The 20,089-nt window shown below is 39.4% G+C and overlaps 1 protein-coding gene across 4 annotated transcripts in view; it reads right to left on the reverse strand.

The window, feature by feature from the left end:
* Positions 1 to 9,312: 9,312 nt before the first annotated feature.
* LOC135113721 (uncharacterized) overlaps positions 9,313 to 20,089 on the reverse strand; it is a 92,871-nt gene continuing 82,094 nt past the window's right edge. For 2 of the 4 annotated variants that reach the window (XM_064029246.1, XM_064029248.1), the window contains 2 exons: positions 10,423 to 10,469; positions 9,313 to 10,130 (listed from right to left, as the gene is read on the reverse strand). In XM_064029246.1, the coding sequence (XP_063885316.1) occupies positions 10,032 to 10,130; positions 10,423 to 10,469 (146 nt within the window). In that variant the 3' untranslated portion in view covers positions 9,313 to 10,031. Of the gene's footprint in view, positions 10,131 to 10,223; positions 10,470 to 20,089 lie in introns of those variants that run through there. The other 2 variants (XR_010274957.1, XR_010274951.1) reach the window with 1 other exon arrangement.

Below are 20,089 nucleotides of genomic sequence, written 5' to 3' on the forward strand. Positions count from 1 at the left end.
GGGACTTGATACAACTGACGTCAGAAAATCACGTCGCCTGAGAGAAAACGGAGTCTCCCACCCCCATCCCACTTTCTCTCTCTCAGTCTATTGCTGTTCCCGTTTTCTCTTCACATGAGGGGGCGGTGTAATCCAGGGATTCTGGAGATAAACGAGGGTGTGACTTGTACTCAGTATTATGTGTAATGTACAAAGTGGCCCGCTCCGAGACCTAATCCAGGGTGTGTCTGTCTGTCTGCCTGTTTGCCTCGGTTGTTTGCTCAGCTGTTTTATCTGGTTCTCATTGTCTCTCTCTACTTTTGTATATCTCTCTCTCTGCCAATCTTTCTGTCGGTTTACCTCTTTTGTCTGTTTAGCTGTTTTATTTGTTTCTCTCTCTCTCTCTCTCTCTCTCTCTCTCTCTCTCTCTCTCTCTCTCTCTCTCTCTCTCTCTCTCTCTCTCGTGGACACAGGCAAGCACGTCTACGCTAATATACAGGTAACTAGGTGGACTCATCTGTGTGAGTGTTAGTTAGGGATAAAGAGCAGCAGATCCCCCACGTAACGAGCATCACGAAGCGGCTTGGCGGAAGGAGGTCGGCAGTCAGCAGCGAGTAGGCCTTTAAAAACATACCGACTAATCACTTCGTTTACCTAACTGAAACCAATGCCAGGATGAAATGCAGCTTGAGAATGTTCTGCCCGAGGGAATGCGACCGTAATCAGTGCCGAGTGGTGTTTAACTAGTAGTTGAGAAGTGCAGATTAAATGATGTAAGACCTCGTAAAATAATGGAGTGCCTCAGGCCATCACTGTGAGCACAACAGTAATGTAATGGTGATGTGCCGCTGGTCTTTGTTCCTTTGTTCCCCTGTTAACGAGAATGTCAAGTGTCACTTCATCTGAGTAGCTTTAATTAATTTTACGGAGTGGAAATAAAAGTATAAGTTCTACAAGATCTTAAAGGTTCGATCAGTCAGAGATGTGTCTTGAAATTGTACCCAAAATTTGTTCTTGATAATACCATAACTCTAAAAAGGTAAATTATAGCAGTCAAAGGATGTACACAATGACTGGACTTACAAAATACGAAAATGAATATAAGAGAGAAACTTACATGCATATGATCTTCACTTCATCTCAGACCAACATGCTCGAAAATGCATGTTTTCCACTTCGTATTCATCTTCTAGCGCAGCGGATTCCAGTCTTTCTCTGACCGTCACCCACTTTTCATGCTTGGCCCTCATCCCTGACCCCACCCGTAATCCGCCATCACAGTGACTCACACTGATTAGGTTCATATAAGACCTTCTCTAGCAATACCTGTAATTCCACTGATTTCAAACATTCTTTTTCTTTGCTTGATTATAATAAAGTTTATATTACTCCTTTACTGAATTTCATATAGCGTATTTAATAAAATGTCACTAAATTAACAATACAGAGCCCATAAAAGAACTTCCAGACCGTATAATTTGCCAAAAGCTGAGTGGGAGTCCAGTGCAGAGCGACCTGTGCCTTAGCTTACGCACCCCCCGCCAACACTTTGCTGTGGTCCACAGCTTAGCAACCATTGTTCTAGAATGGCAACTACGTCATATGTCAAAGGTTTTCCCGTCCACATTTACCCTAAAAATAAATAAATAAATAAATAAGTAAATAAACTGATATATTTCCACGACAATTTTCGTGTTATGAGAAAAGAATGACACATGCACGGCAACCAATATCGGCAGAGATATCGACACCACCATCACCAACAATAGCACACGCCGCGACTACCCTGCCTCCTCAATAGGGCTGACGTGATAAACATTAGGAGGACGAGGAGGAGGAGGAGGAGGAGGAGGAGGAGGAGGAGGAGGAGGGAAATGGGGGGAAAGAGGAGGAATATGAAAGCTTACAAGGAATAAAGAAAAAGCCGCAAATCTTTAAGTCCTTGCATGGCTGTTTGGCGCTACGTCTAACTAGTTACATTTTAAAGACACTGCGTAGTAAAGCGGAAGAGAAAATAGAAAGAAAAAAAGAAAGAGCATAGAGAAGAGAGAGTGTCCAGAATAAAAAAAAAAGGAGAAGAAAGTTTAGTAGTAGTAACAAGCTTTGGCCAATCAAGTGTAACAAAATCAAAAGCAGAAGCAAGGTAAGGCAAGGCAGCTTTACCGCAGCCGCGTCTTGGCCAGCCCCCTCCTGAGCAACTTACGAGACGTGGATATGCCGGGAAGAATACAGGCTTATTGCTACGGACTGTCGAGGGGAGGTGGGGGGCACAGGGGGAGGAGAGAGAGAGAGAGAGAGAGAGAGAGAGAGAGAGAGAGAGAGAGAGAGAGAGAGAGAGAGAGAGAGAGAGAGAGAGAGAGAGAGAGAGAGAGAGAATACGTACATTTGTCTATTTTTCAGTCCGCAAAACATGCATTATTCAGGTATGATTGGCTTTCCTCTCTAGATAATCCTTTTTCTGGGACAGCAAGATGGCAAATTTTTTTTTTTTTTTTTTTTACCCACTCTCTTTTTATTCCCTAAGCCGGTCTCGTTTACACATAAGAAATTCAAACCGTGAGTAATGTACGGATTGTTTTAACATAAGCGATATTCTTACAACCGTGGCGGGCGATGCTTCCAGACCACACTGTCTTCACCCTTTTCTGCTACGGTCGCCTTCCCTAAACATTGAGGTCACTGCAGTAAATGATTTAGATGGACGTTAAGGAAAGAGAATATGAATAGGAATTGTATCTTTGCCAGGCTACACAAACACGTATTTTGGAGACTGTAGTAGGAAAATATAATTGTTTTAAAAGTTGTAGGTTATTATAAGAGAGACTGATTAGCACAGCAGCTGGAAACATTCTAGATTCATCCTAATACTAAGGAATCCACTAATGTAATGTATGTACAAGATTACACGAGTTTTGGTAAGTAAACGGACAGCAGTGTAACTATAAACGATCATTGTCAGAGGCAATATTATCCTCTCTCAAGTAAAAATTAGTCAAGTATTCCATCAAACTTTACCAGGAACCGATTCAGAGTAGAAAAAAATAGTCTCCTCTCAAGTCACACGTTCTCGAGATCAGTGAGAGATGTACGTAACTCAAGTGAAAATAAGGTGTTCAGTATCTTAGTTCCAAAGGTTAGAGGGAACCAAAGATCAGACAATAACCCACTACAGTTCAAGCACACGACCTCGAGGCCAGCAGAGGGTTAAGTCAAAACTCAGCATTAGGGATGAAAACTGATCAGCCAGAATCCGCACAGAAGAGCAAATAATGGATAGCCACGTGCAACACAACACCGCAGAGGGGAGCAGAGCCGAGAGCCAGACCGCAAGGAAATCAGGGAAAATAATGAAAACTTAGGAGCAGCACCAGCGGGAATTAAACCCAACGACCTGGTGGGTGAGTGGCTAACGGCACCTCGGGGTCGTACACTCCCACATCAAGGGAGGCCCTGAGAGTGGCACGGTGCCAACTCCCGTGCCGGCGGCCTCGTGGGTGGCATCTGGCCTGCACGCCCTCCAGAAGGCGCCAAATATTGATGGGAATTAAGGAACCTTAGAATTAAAACCGGTGCTCTGAGTCAGTCAGTGAGTGGCACCAATATGTAACTTTTTGTTATTATTTCACGCCGTAAAAAAAAAAAAAAAAGTCTCGCGAATTAATGAAAGAAATTTTTCGAGTGACAGTTTGGAAATCAGAAAAGAAAAATTACAAGTGCTCAATATTGTGACACAAAAGTGAAAAGTGAAAATAAAGTGTCCAGCACTGCAGCGTGAAGCCTCGTCAGCAGAGGTGGGAACAACACATTAAGAATTCTGAATACATCAGTCAGTAATGTACCAACCGAAAGGAAAATGATAATTATCGCTAAATTATAAACTGTAAGAGTAACTCACATGAACATAAACGTATGCTACCTGATATGTATGAATATGCGTCATGACGTAAAGTAAGCCGGGAGTAATTATACATCATACATATTAAACATCAGACGAGAAAATAGAGCGGCAGATATTTCAGGAGACTGGAGGCGATCAGTGAAAATTGTACAGACTTCAAAATTATAGTTCCAGAAAAAAAAAAAGAGTTCGTTAACCAAAAGAAAAAGAAAAGTACATTGAAATATATATATATGAAAATTTCACACACACACACACACACACACACACACACACACACACACACACACACACACACACACACACACACGCACAGTCTCTCCATCAAACATACTCATCAGATGCTTCTTTACAATCTGAATGACTAATAGAAAAATCTTGTTTTAATTTTTTTTTCCCATTTCTTCAGTTATTTTTAATCAATTCATCTTTTTTTTTTTCAATCTGAGGTGAGGACGAATCAAAGCTGGTAACCGTTTCATCTAAAAGGAAATAAAATGTGGAAGCAAGAGAGAGAGAGAGAGAGAGAGAGAGAGAGAGAGAGAGAGAGAGAGAGAGAGAGAGAGAGAGAGAGAGAGAGAGAGAGAGAGAGAGACAGAGAGAGAGAGAGAGACGCGCAATAAATGTTGAGTTTTGATCTGTTCTTTATTTTTTCATCTGCTGTATTTTCACGGAGCGTAATTTGGGTAGAGGAATTTTACACTTTTCAGTTTTTGCCTTGCGTCTACAGCATTTAAAAATCTACATTTACGTAAAAGAAAAAAAAAGTAAAGCGATGCAAAAATGAGAGAGAGAGAGAGAGAGAGAGAGAGAGAGAGAGAGAGAGAGAGAGAGAGAGAGAGAGAGAGAGAGAGAGAGAGAGAGAGAGAATTACTGTTGTTTACGTCACGTCAGTCACGAGCCAATACGAGAACGACCTCATTCACTCGTTTCCTTTTTAACATAAAGATTATTTTAAGTTTATGAAGGAAAACTGATGATAATTCCTTTTTATTCACGCTTCTCATTTCCCCCTTGGAGAGAGAGAGAGAGAGAGAGAGAGAGAGAGAGAGAGAGAGAGAGAGAGAGAGAGAGAGAGAGAGAGAGAGAGAGAGTCCGTTTCATAACATAATTTTCTCATCGTCACAAGTTTTGGATGATTTATTTTCACTTTCTCACTTTCTTACATTCTCTCGATTTTGTTTCTTGTTTTTTTTTCCTCCTCTTCCCTTTCGTTCTATGCTTTCCCAGATTTTTGTTTTCCTCTTCAGTTTCTTTGTGTTATTTTTTTCTCTTTTTCCTCAGCACTTGACTGACTTCTTGCCGTGTTTCTCATTTCCTTCATTCTTTGCTTTCCGAAATTTCAGTTTTTCTACCTCCATTTTGTCTCTTCTGCCTTTCTCTTTCTATTTTCTGTTTTTCTCATGTGTATCCGTGTGTTTCCTCTTGTCTTCTTTGCTTTACTTATTCCTGTTTTCAATTCAGCCTGTGTCTGTTCTCAGTTTTCCTTTGTTCTCTACTTACTTGTCCTCCTCTCTCACCTCCCATTAATCTTCCTTTCCTTTCGTCACAAATTTAATGGCTAATGCTCACCGTGCGTCTTCCTTTTCTTTCACTTTACTTCCAAATTCATATATTCATCTCCTTCTGGCCTATTATATTACGTTGCCTTTCTTTACTCCCTTTTCTCTCCCCATCCCAGAAGGTATTTATGAGGTGTCGCCTGTTCTTCGAGATTACGTGCAAATTATGTCTTCTCTTTGTTTAGCTTATTTTTTTAATGTACAGTTTATATTGATGCAATGTTTCCTGTTATGTAGCTTTCTCTTCCGTGTTTTATATTCACTCTTTTTATGCTTTTCTTTGTCTTTTTTTGCAGATTAGTTTATGCTTTTAATATACATTTTTTCTTATTTCCTTTTATTTTCTTTGTTATTTCTGACTGCTAGGTCTCTTATGTTGTTAGGCCATTTTGATTTCATAATCTTTATCATATATATATATATATATATATATATATATATATATATATATATATATATATATATATATATATATATATATATATATATATATATATATATATATATATATATATATATATATATATATATATATATATATATATATATATATATATATATATATTTTCTTTTTTTTTATTTCAGAAGTGCGTTTCGTAATGTACGTTTTTTTTTTCCTACATAACTGATTGATTCATGCAATTTCTTTTTTTCCTGATGAATAATTGCTTTGCTGTTGTGTCTCTTGTCATGGATTTCCGACGAATCCATGTTTATTTTTTCGATGTTAGATTTTTTTTATTTATTTTTTGTTTTGTATTCTTATAATATTCATCTCAGTCTTAACGTATAATTCCGATTGAATCATGCTTTTTTTCTTTCATGTTATATAATCATCGTGCTTTTGTTTTCCTTGCCTTGAATTTCTATGATCGCTTTATCTTAACGTATAATTTCCGATTCGGTCTTATTTTTCTTGATGTACGATCATTTTGCTTTTATTTTCCCTGTCGTGTATTTTTCGCACTGTGCAAGGGAAGCTTTTCTTCGCTCCCCTGGCCCTGCAATTCAATTCTCACTCCGCGGGCAAATGTTTTCTCAATTTTCATCCTGCCTCCGCCGACTATCACCTTCATCATATTCCAACGTCCATAATTACCATTCCCTCCGTTCCCTCTTCCCAAGACTGGCGTCCAATTCCCTCCCTTCCGGCCTATTTTTGGCGATTTTCTAGAGTCTTCTTCTTCTTCTTCTTTTTTTTATCTCTTGGTCTCGGGAGGATGAAGGCAAAGCGGCGCTCGACAAGTTTCGTTTTGACGCTAATCGCACGTCATCTCCCTCAAGATTATGGAGAAAATCTTGCCTTATCGGTTATTACTTTTTTGACTACCTGTAACGGTCCGTAGGTAAAGGCCTTTTGGTGGGTTTTGCTACAAGTATTTCACCCTCAAGGATCAAGCGACTCTGAAAACACTGCAATTTTATTTCGCGTCTGCGTCCCTCGCCGTGTTAGTCTTAAGCACACCAGAATATGATGGAGTGTTGCAGGGCAGGATCCCGTAAAGGCGGTGCGGGGTCAGCGGGTCCGGCAGCGTCAGGTCATATAGAAGGTAATCCAATGGTGAATCGAAGGCAAAGCAGAGTTACAGTGCTAGTTTTCCCACTGAGTCTACAACAGCCTCGCCTCCCACGATGCGTCCACGGGAGAAAATACAGACTTACTAACGATCTAGAAAATCAGTGGGGCTGAAAACGGTAACATTATGAGAATCTATGAACGCTTCGACTTGCAAACACCTGCTTTCCCTCCTCACACCTTCACGCCTCTCCCTCCTCTCACCTTCGCACCTCTAACGATCAATCCTCTTCTTCCTCTTTTTCCCCTCACTTATTTTTCTTCTCACTCTAACACCTCTCCCTTCCTTCACCCTCACGCTACACTCTCCTCTGACTGACACCTACTATTTCTTTCACTCTTACACTTCTACCTCCTCCCACCCTCACATATCTTCCGCGTCTCACAGTTAAGCCTCTCCCTTCTCTGTTCCTCGCATCTCTCCCTTCTCTGTCTCTCAAATGTTACTTTTCTTTCTTTCTCACATCTCTCCCTCTCCCTTCTTACTCTAACTCCTCTACTGGCAAGAAATTTAACGCTTTAATATGTTTATCTTCATAAATATTCAGATTATAAACATGAATTGGACTCGAATCACACTTCATTTACTGCCAAAGTACTGCCCAGGGCTCCTCCCCGCTGCGGCCAGTGATGTGTTAAAGCAGGTGGAGAGGCCGACACTCAGAGCCTTGCCTGTCTCTGGTGCCTTGCTGTGCGTGGCAATGTGTGTCTTGAGCTTAGAATTCTTAAACTCTTCATGACTTTATGTGGCTTCTTAATATCAGGATGCTGTAGAGGTTATTGTTGATATTTTAAATGTTTTCATGTTTGTATTGATCAACAAGGATTCTGCATCCATAAAAAAAAAAAACAGCCACTAGGACCAGACTTATCTTCTTTTGCAGTTTTTGAAAATTATCCTGGTACAAAATCACAAAGCTATTTAAAAAATACTTTCACGAAACGAGTACATATTTTGACACAATGCAGTCACACTATTTCTCTCTCTCTCTCTCTCTCTCTCTCTCTCTCTCTCTCTCTCTCTCTCTCTCTCTCTCTCTCTCTCTCATATCAGTAACAGCACACAACACACGTAGAGATTTTCACGGAAACAGGACGCATCGAGGCCAGTGACAAGTGTCACAATATCCTGGTTCAAGTGACTTCAGCAGGACTTCCCGCTAGATATGACGAACTTAATAACTGAAAGAGATGACATGAAAAATAATGAGAGACATTATTCGGTATATGATCAGAACATGACAACTGAAAATGATGGCTTGGCGTTATAACATAACATTTAATCAAGCCGCCTTACATCAGGAAAGCCAAATAATATAACTTTTACGAAGCAATAAAAGCAATTCCTGTGCGATAGACGGCTTGTGGTAAACGCGGCGAGTAACGTAACAATAGGGACACGATTACGTTCGCAAGATTACGACTCGTACAGCGCGCGGGTGAAATTTGTGTTAAGCCAATGACACAAGGAATGGCATCTGTGATTTGTTCGGCGATATACAAATACACACATGTTCAGGAAGTGATGCAGCAGTGTTGCTCTGTAATGAGAAGAGCTGGTGGTGAGAGGCTTCGGCGCCGCCACCCCCCTGCATCACCCAGTGCCAGAACTGGTCAACACTGGTAATTGCTTTTGTCATATTCCGTTACAAGTTAATGTTTATTTTATCTCCGTAATTGAGTTATGCACACAACAATAATACATTGTTAAAATACTCGTATATTGATTTACCATAATTCCTCCCATAATTACTGTTTACAACAACTCAGCGGCAATCTCTCAGCACAGTAATAGGGTAATGTTTATTGTATCTCACAGTCATACAACGAACACTAATACATTTTCCAGAATGTTAATGTAATCCCCTCTAGTGTAATTACTGCTTCCAACAACATGACGACAATCTCGCCATTCCCTGTTTTCAACCAGAGAAAATAAAGTGCAGTAGTGTGCATGGAACCAACACGTCACTGAAACACACCCTCAAGGTTTAATTCCCTATATTCCTTTCCAGAATTGATTATTAAACTGGAAATTTTAGTTTTCAATGTTTGTTTTTCATATTTTCTTCATGTGTGTTTATGAAACGTGCTATTTATATGAGATACGTACGTATGTATACGAGTACATGACATTTTATTGCTTTCTTTTTTTGAGACTTCACAAAGCAAATTTCATGTACATTGTTAAGTGACAAAGTATTTATTATCATTATTATTATTATTATTATTGTTATCATTAATGACGAAAAAACGGAACAGAAAAATACACAATATATAAATATTTATCACGTCAACTTACATATATTGATATAACAACACTTGGAGACTGTACATCAGCTGCCTGGCTCCTCCATACCCACTCAGACCACCACACCAGCGAGACTACTGTGTGTCTAGCGGTCTTTGGAGGAGTACTTGGGACCTCTATGGACGATGAATGGACAATAAACCATGTTATCACTCACTCAGTCAGTCTCTCTCTCTCTCTCTCTCTCTCTCTCTCTCTCTCTCTCTCTCTCTCTCTCTCTCTCTCTCTCTCTCTCTCTGTAATGGATGCCGTCTTTACTCTTTCAGTGATGACTATACTGTTATTCATTAATTTGTCACTTGCTTCCTCATTTCCTATTTTACCTCCCTGGCTTTGCTTTTACTTCTCCATTGGCAAAAGTTTCATTATGTTTTCCACGGTGTCTCATTCTCTCTTCCTTTTCTGTACATTTCACTTCAAGCTCAACTTAAGTACCCTGACTTTTAAGCGTCTCCCGGACATAACGTCAACATGACAAATCACTTCTATTAATTTCAAGTAAAACAAAACAATATTTAACATCCGCATCCGTTTCACATCTGCTTAGCTTGAACAAGTGACTCAAGAATCCAGTGATGTGATGCAGCCATTAGTTATCTATCTCCTCTGCCAAGCGAGCATTGTTCGATCTAATTTTCCAAGCCTTGTGATTTTCTCGTGAACGGCACGGCTGGTTTGGAGAAGTAATATCTTGTCTTCTTGAGTTTATTCAGCCAGTCTTGATACACAGTGGTAAATGTCAGTGGGTGAGCTGAGCTTGGCGAAGCAGTTCCTTGTATTCTTGATGAGCTGAATTAAACTGTACTGAAGTGTGATGGTTGATGGTAAAAGTGAGTGACATGCGAGTACGTGTCTACAACATTCACAAACGATAACATTTTACTCAGAAGGTTAATAGAAAGCCATATTAGTTTTTATTTCTGGTGAACTACATTAAGCTTTGACTGAAAGTGAATTAACCGTTTGATTGCCATGGATTTTAATTGAGCTCGATAAGATAATCTGCAATAAGTTTAGAATACAATGAAAGTACGTGAAATTTCATGATCTTAATAAGCACAGTGATTTCTATTAGCTTACTAACGTGGCTAGTTACCTGAGCACACCTGTGACGCCGCTGAGACTCCCCATTAGAAAAGGTATCTATAAAAAAAAAGAAAAAAAAAGATTAAAAGCTCCATAAAAAAAAAGGCAAACACCGCACTAAATCGATCTTCATTTTTTTACTCTTTTGTTTAACAAATTTTTATTTATTTATTTATTTATTTACTTTTCGCGGGGTGAGTTCCAAATTAGCGGACTTTTTTTCCTAGCATTTTCTAATTTTGAGCGGCATCCTTTGGCCATTAAACACACACACACACACACACACACACACACACACACACCCTACATAAAGACTAAAAGATCAAACAAAAAAACAAAAAGATAAATAAAAGAAGTAGCACTCAAACAGCCCACAAAATAATAATAGCAGAAAAGCAACACAAATTCCTAATAAGAATGAAAAAAATATAACTTAAAAAAAAGAAGAAAAGAGGAAAGTAAAGCCAAACACTGAACTATTTCCCTCCAGCACATTCTCTCCTGGAGCAAACTACCTGGACAACTGAGTGAGGCTGACTTCATAACAACACCATCATCTTCTGGTACTCACCCCTGGCAAGGCAGCTCGTCCACTTTGTTAAGGGGCCGGTTCCTACCACGCCTGTTCTTCATACACGCACACACACACACACACACACACACACACACACACACACACACACATATACACACACTCACTCACTCACCATTACCACGTCACTTGCTCATCCGTCCTTCTTCTCTAAATAGCAAGGTTACATCAATCTTCACTTCCTTGGACATTCTCATTCCTTTAGGTAAATGTGGAGTGTTAAGAATGACTTTCCATATTGTACGTCACGTGTTGAGGTTTACGTGAATTTCTAACCGTGTTTTAAAATTGCTTATGGCTCCTGCTTGTGTTTTAACCTCCAGGGATGTGTTTTGTTGTGTTTTATTTCACACGTCTCTCTCTCTCTCTCTCTCTCTCTCTCTCTCTCTCTCTCTCTCTCTCTCTCTCTCTCTCTCTCTCTCGTATTTTCTGTGCTTTTGTTGTATTTATGATCCACGCGTTATGTTGTATTTTACTGGAAAATTTCTGTGTTCATGTTGTTGTTATTGTTGTTGTTGTTGTTGTTGTTATTATTACAACAACAACAACAACAACTACTACTACTACTACTACTACTACTACTACTACTACTACTACTACTACTACTACTACTACTACTACTACTACTACTACTATTACTACTACCTCTACTATCGTTATTCATATTACATTCACCAACGAGTCTAGCGCGTGATCCTACAGACACCCACACACACACACACACACACACACACAAACACACACACACACACACACACACACACAAAATGCTGCACGTGCTGACTGCATAAATTTTACATCACACTCAAATGTCAAGTACACGTTTCAAACAGCGCACTCGTACATGACTGTGTGACGGCGGATAAAACAGACGCCTAGTGTATACCTATTACAAAAAGAACATAACGCAATACTAGCTGAACATCAACACAATATATTACAACAACCATTTCAACACAAGCAATGATTTAAACCACCACAATACGTGTGCTGGATATCATGAGAGCAGGATAACACATGCATGCACTCACTCTTCACTCTACTAAAAATAATATCCTGATGTAATGCACTCAACACACGCAACTGGAACATAAAATTCACACCATCAACTAGGAGGGCTGTCAATTAGGGTCAGGAGATGAATATTCAATTACTTGGTCCCTCTACAAATATTTTAAACCCGAATTGCAGCATCTCCAAATTTAAGTTCCTATTCGCGTTCTTTATGACTCTCAGGGCTGGACTAAAGCTAAACACATCAGCCGGTAAGTCATTGAGTGATAGAATTCAATCACTCTGTTCTTCTACAAGGATTCATTATTTTTTGTAGCGACTAGAGAATAAAATGTTTTAGCATCATCTCAATTCAATTTTGTTATTCTGTACTAAAAAGAAAGGTAGAATAAAGCCAAACACATCAGCCAGTAAGTCAGTGAGCGATGGAATTCAATCATTCTGTCCTACAGGTATTCATTTTAGTGATGACTAGGGAATAAGTTTTAGCACCACTTTAGTTAAACTTTGTCTCTCTCTACTACTAGGAAGGCTAGAATAAAGCCACACAAGTCAGCCAGTAAGTCACCGAGCGACAGAAGAACATTCATTCTGTCCTTCTACAAGTATTCTTTTTGGAAGCAACAATAACTGAACATAAAAAGTTTTAGCACCATTTTTTTTCTACTAATAAGAAGGCTACAATAAAGTCAAACAAATCAGCCAATCAATAAGCGACAGGAAAATTAAAATTCACTCATTTCATCCCTCTACAAGTGCTCCTTTTGGCCAGGGTTTTAGCATTTCCTTAGCCAACTTCTATCATCTTCACTGTTTGTCATCCATATCGCTTCCATAACATAAACACAAATATTACAAGTGCAGTCAGTAAACGATGCGAGAGTCAATTCAACCACTTTGCTCCTTCACAAATATTCCTTTGGCCAGAGGTTTACCATTTCCTTAGCGAACTTTTATTTTCTTTTTACTGGTTATTATTCATATCACTTACATAAAAACATAAAACACAAAAATTAAAAGTGCAGTCAGGAAACGATAGGAGATTCAATTCAATCACTTCATCCCCCTACAAGTCTTCCTTCTGGCCAGAGTTTTAGCATCCCCTCGGTTAAATCTCACCCTACGTTACTCACACCAGAGTAACACAAACACACCATCACCCAGAAGGTCAATAAGCATCAGATGAATATTCAATCACCTCGTCCCTGTACACGTACGAGTATTCCTTTTAAGCAAAGTTTGAGGACCCCCTTAGTTAACCTCCCTTTTAATTCCGCGCCTGAGCACTGCCGGACTCTGGGCACAGGGCAGCGGGGCGACTTCCTGGAGCTTAGAATCCAATTTGCATCGTAAAATAAAGGATAAGCGCATTGAGCCTTTGTGTTTAACGTAGCATCGGGTGACTGCTCTTATTCCTGCAGCTCCACTACGGAAGAGAGACAGGTTGGTAGAGGGAGGCAGTGAGAGAGGGAGGTGAGGGAGGGAAGGCCCGCTGGTGTGCTATCAAGACTCGGTAAGTACAGCGTTGATGTGTGTACTGTTCCGTAATGCTGATTCCCTGAATTGTTGATATGCTTTGATGTACACTCACAGGCAAAAGTAGGATACATACCGCACTCATTGCCAAAACGGTTTGTGTTTTTTTCCTTTAATGTTGAGTCCTCTGATCTGCTGAAAATGTATCACTTGTCAGGCCTGGTAGTGAGACTGTCAGTAGATCAGAGGACTCAAAACTGAGGGAAACACACACACACACACACACACACACACACACACACACACACACACACACACACACACACACACACACACACACACACACACACACACACACACACAATGGAAACAAGTGTACCTGGTTACAAAACTGTTCCCGACTGTGCAAAAGATTACTGAAGCTTACGTAAAAAAAAAAAAAAAAAAAAAAAAAAAAAAAAAAAAACGATTCTGGGCGGTCATCTATTTCCCTACATACATAATTACATCTTACCTGTTTAAACATTCGCCTATTTCAGTTTTCTAATTTATACATATACATAACATGAACCGGATTTATGTGTTAACGATGTCTGTTGAGTAATCTGCGTGTTCCCATTTCTGACTGTCTTTGTGTATTTGTCTGTCTGTCATTCTATTTATCTATCTATCTATTTATCTACTTTGAGTAATCTGCGTGTTCCCATTTCTGACTGTCTCTGTGTATTTGTCTGTCTGTCATTCTATTTATCTATCTATCTATTTATCTACTTTAAGTATCGTGTATTCACCGTTCAGCAGACAACTGATCTACATATTTTATTCATTTATCTATCTATCTATTTATCTATCTACTACCTATTTACCTATTTATCTATTTATTTATCTATCTATCTATCTATCTACCTATCTATCTACCTACCAACCTATCCTAAGTAAGGTATATCCGCCGTTCAATAAACAACTAGATTCACTTAATAACTCACACTGAAATTAATGAACCCAAGTCTGATAAAGATGTGCTGCGGCGAGATTAAAGAAATGGCCGTAATTTTTCCCTGCTACCTCACACCAGCTTCTCTTACTTTCATTAATTCTCTCTCTCTCTCTCTCTCTCTCTCTCTCTCTCTCTCTCTCTCTCTCTCTCTCTCTCTCTCTCTCTCTCTCTCTGATGTACGCGAACAACAATTTATGTAACTTTTTAACTTTCATCAGAGTTTTCTTTCTTCATAAACTACAAATCCACTGCGAAAAAAAATATAAATTATAGTAATAGTAATATATAAATCGTGAGGTACTCCACCACTGTTAACTTTCAGAAACATGAAGGAGAGAGACAAATTGGCTTTATTTTTTTTTATTTATTTTTTTTTTACTTAGCAGAAGGTATAAAAACAAGTGAAATCAAGACAAAGCAAGACAAGACAAGACAAGACAAGACATAACAATAGGAAGGCAACACAAGACAACACAAAAGAGTGACAGAAAGAAGGGAAGACAGGAAAACGTGAAGACAAGACACCTTCACCCAACAGAGAATTAACGAAAGGGCGGGAGGAGCATTTTCACCCCAAACAAGCACGAGAAGTAACATAAGACACACTTCCCTGGAGCATAATATTTTTCCCCAGTCAGAAAGGCTCTACTTGAAGTTACGTGGGTTTTTTAAGAGTGCTTCATGCTCCTAGCGACAGATCAACAAGAATTTTACACGACTGACAGGAGAAACATTATTGAAAACCTGTCTTATCATCTCTGTGGCCACTGAAAATAGTAATAGTGGGAGAACAAAAGGCTTCAGAAAACGAGCACCTGAATAGCCAAGTGTACTGGAGGAGAAATGGCAAGTGATCGTGAGTCGTTTCCTTTATTTTCGACGCCGTTTGGACAAAATAGGTTGGTGTTGAGTATTACCTTGAGAGAGAGAGAGAGAGAGAGAGAGAGAGAGAGAGAGAGAGAGAGAGAGAGAAACTAAAAGACCATGAGCTGAAAACATGAGAAAAACATATAAGGGGATAAGGAAGGAAGGAAGGAAGGGAAAGGGAAGATAGAGTACTGAAGAGAAAAAGCAGAAGGAAGGAGGGAATAAAGGGACGCAAAAGATAAGGAAGAGGAGGGAAACAGGGAGATATTATGGAGGCAGGCAAGGGAGGAAAGAAAAAGGGAGATACAAGGATGGGAATGTGGGAGGAGAGGGTAGAGGGACGCAAAAGAGGAGATAAACAGGGAGGAAGGGGAGAAAAGGAAAAAAATAAAAACACAAGAAGGGAGGGAAGGGATCAGCAAATATACACACGTCATGCACATCTCATCTCCATTTCTCCCATGTTAGTTTCTTTGGCATCTCTTTTTCCATAAACTGAGCCTGACAGACATACAGTCACACACTCTCACCTCTGTCCCTTGGTTATCTTCTTCGTTCAGCATTCCTTCATCTAAACAAAAACTCAGTCACTTGTTTGTCTCACCTCTCTTTGCCTCGTGTCTGTCTCTGCCCGGCATCTCTTCCATAAACCAAAACTCACATTCAGGCATTTCATTTCCCTTCACTTCCAGTCGACTCCCATCACTCCCTCCCAGTCACAGAGGCACATGAGTCTGTTGTTGCGGCGCCAAACATCAATCAATCAATCAGTCAGTCAGCTTGTCGTCACCTGCCGCCTGTTGTTAGCATTCATAGTATTCACCTGTCTGTAGTACATCCCCGGCCCTTGATAGAAACCTGACACTCGGCCATGTCAGGTGTATATCCGTCCTTTCAAAGTGAATCAGTGCGTGAGCGTGGCCACGGTGACGTTTGGATGGCTTGTAACTTCGGTGATACACTTCCGGCTGGCGAAGGATCGTTTCGGTAAAAATAGGAAAGGCGATGCTGAATGCTGAGTTCTTTGGTAAGTGTCACGTGAAATGCTACTTTTTATATTCGCTTTAACTTGTTAGTCATTTAAGGTTCATTTTTACTTGTCATTTAATATTTGTCACATTCACCAGACACTAACGTATATAAAACAGACATACATACATACGCTGTTAATTCACTTCACTCTTATTTATGTATGATCATAATAAATCTAGAACCTAACACTACATAACAAACTAGCACATTTATTAGTATTTTACAACACTTTTTTTCTATCCATTTCCATACTGGTATTAATTTATTCCTCTCTTCTTTTATAAACGAAAGTAATATGTCAAAATTGCACAGTTACCACGTTCCCCAGCAATACCTTTCAGCATATATTTCACAATCATCGCGGGACGGCCTCACCTTCATGCATATTCATTTATTCATGTAGTTCATCTGCACCCACTGACTTTACATTTTCTGGAACCCGTGCTGATTTTTTGCCCGCCTGTACCATAGATGTTGTCCCGCAGGTCACGCCGCCAGCTGCATCTCCCCTGTTTGCCCGGTGACGGCTGGTCCATGCATATCATTTCCATGCATAAAGCTTCCTAAACTCCTCGCTTCACCTCCTCCTTACGTCTGCTTTATATATGACTTCGGTGACTAACTTTAGGTATTTTGCTTCGTATTTTTTTTTTTTTTTTTTTAATTATGACAACTTTAGGTATTTTGATTCCTTTCTTGAATAATGATAATTTCGGTACTTAATTTTCTACTGACTCGAAAAATTTCTGTAATTTAAGTTTCCTGGTTTCAGTATCTTTTTTTTTTTTTGTGACAAATTATACGTAAATTTAAAAATACTCTGTTTGCTTTCCCGAATAATGACAACTTTAGAACTTAACTTTCATTAACTCAAGGAAAAATGTATTATGATTTGAATTTTAGATGTATCGCTAATTTCAATATATATATATATATATATATATATATATATATATATATATATATATATATATATATATATATATATATATATATATATATATATATATATATATATATATATATATATATATATATATATATATATATATATATATATATATATATATATATATATATATATATACCTTTTGACTATTCTGTATAGCTGTGGTAAAGATATTCTAGTGAAACGAAAACAAACGCAGTCACCGAAAAAATACAAAAAAAAAAGAAAAAGAAAACGTGAAACTCAAATTTATGGAAAAACACGAGAGCGCCAGAACAAAGAGAGCTGCACCTCTATTAAGCATGAAAGGAAGGCAGGCAGGCTGGAGCGGCACACTGGCTCGTTGGGAAGCATCATTCAGGAAGGATGCCTCAGCTGACTGATGTAGTGTTTGGTGTGGTAAGCACATTATCATAATCATATCTTCCTCACTGTGTCACAAATGTTGACTCCACATCACAGGACATTTACACACTACTAATTGTTGTTGCTCAACTCTCGCCACCAAGGAGTGTCTGGCAATAATCCCTTGGCGTAAAATTAAAATGAAAAGTGTATAATCCTCTCTTTCATGGCGGCATAAAACGAACATACCCACTGCTCACATTCGTTTTGCTTTACGTCAAACTATGTTCGATATCCGGTGCGGGACAGCCTGTGTGGTGGCAGCAGTAAGCTTACTGGTCCCGACCTTGATCTGGGGTGAAGAAGCGGCGCCCGAGCAAAACGAGGTTCGGCTTCACTCAAAGACGACAAGACCAATACCTCCGGAAGGTACATTTGCTGGCTTCTGGAGTCGGTGAATTGAAATGTCATGAGGAGCCTAAAAAAACTGGGAGGCTGCAAGATACGACAGGGAATAGTGGTGTTCATGAAGCGTCCATCTGACGAGCACCATAATTCCTATTCCAATTAGAATGAGGTGACAGGGCGCCTCGCAGCTCACTTGTTTGGACGTGACGGGTCTTTCAGGAGGGAATCGAGGGATCACTCCTCACCATGATATTTTAAGCCGCCTGACAGGTGGCCTTGCACGCAGCACGTGTTGAACGCGGGGTAACTTTCACCCATTAAGTCAGTCAAGAGAAGATTCACCTGAATCTCCCTGCAGGCGAAACAGTATTAAGAGAGACGCCTAACTCGTAGTCTGGAACTAAATTCGAGGAGATAATCTTAGAGCGGGAGATGCAGTCTTTGTTCCGAGGGGCGGTGCGTTAAGGTGAGGCCAGGGAGGCGGGAAAGTCAAGGGTTGTTTTCTCAAGGCACGCTCCCCTAGGTATGACTGTCCTTTGTCAGTAAGCCTGCAGGTGAAGCAAAAACTCTCCCACACACATCTCAATATTTTTTGGGAATAATTCATGGTTCATCAGTGGCTTGTCAGGACGGACAGAAGAGTGAAACAGTATCAGACTTATGACTACCTGAGAGAGCACTGAGCCGAGCAGATAGCAGAAGTGAACACAATGCTATGTATGGACCCAGACAAAGGCAGACAGGAGAGGCGGTAGCTCATCCTTTTCAGGTGTGTCTCTGTAACTTAGTAAATCTCAAGAGGCAAGATGTCTCAGTTTGTATTGTATCGATCAGCAAAGAGTGTCTATAGGGAACAGACTCAAAGACAAAAAGGATAGGGAAAAATGTATCTAGATTATGATGCACCCAAAGAATCCGTAGAGGCAAGAGGTATTAAAAAAAAGAAGTACTTGAGGTGTTCAATGTGGTCAACTCTATTACAGCTATGATCTTTTTGTAAAATAAAAAAAATAAAAAAAAATATGCATGAACAGAGCACACACACAAAAAGATAGAGTAAGGAAGGCAAATTTTGTGTTCTCAGGATACATGAATTATTTAAGATACTGCAATACCTACGAAAGTATAAAAAATTTTAGTGATTATGAAAAAAAAAAAAAATAAATCGTTCAGCAGTAAAAGGATAAAGGGAAACTTTCTAAATGTCCACTGTCTTTACCGTTCAAAATATGCCACATGTTCCACGATATTTTGCTTCATTATTTACACTTAACTATATTTGTTTTCTTACGCCAGACTCCTCCCATTTCCTTCCTTTATCTAAAGACACTGTAAATATTTTCCAAACTTCTCGACTTACATGAAACATTTTTTTCGCCTTCTTTGCAGCAAAAGTTGTCTTAAGTGAAAGGAAGTTAGCTGTTCTTTGTCTTCCTTCCTGGTTACCTCCGTCGCAGTGGTGAGGGCACCGCCGGCCTCATGAAAGCAGCACAGGCTCAGGTTTTGCCTCCAAAAACCCAATGATGACAGTTCACATGCACATAACCTCACGTTCGGTCCACGATGACTTCGGGTTCATGTACTATTTTCGTGCTTGCTAATGAGGAATATTCGTATTTTATAATGAAAGTAAAAAAATGAGCTTAAAATCATAGTAATCATAATAATTTTGTTTTCTGAGTAAATATGCTCATTAGCTTTAGTGTTTATTTAACATGGCGCAGTTCATTACTGATTTAAACGTGCTGCTTAACTTTTTTCATCCTCCTGAATCTTGAATTATTAGAATGCCTATAAAAGAATGGAAAAGAACAGTTCGTCTAAACAAGACTTTTTTTATCCACTGTTTTATGGAATGCGAAGAAAAACGTATGCAAGTGTTCCCAAGTCTGACCTCAATAAAAATACTAACAATTCGAACGTTGAATTTGCTACACTACGACCCTCACGCTCCCTCCTTATGTACCATTTGCGTAAGACGAAGAGGTAATGCTGTA

Source organism: Scylla paramamosain, chromosome 26 (assembly GCF_035594125.1).
Source record: "Scylla paramamosain isolate STU-SP2022 chromosome 26, ASM3559412v1, whole genome shotgun sequence".
NCBI lineage: Eukaryota > Metazoa > Arthropoda > Malacostraca > Decapoda > Portunidae > Scylla > Scylla paramamosain.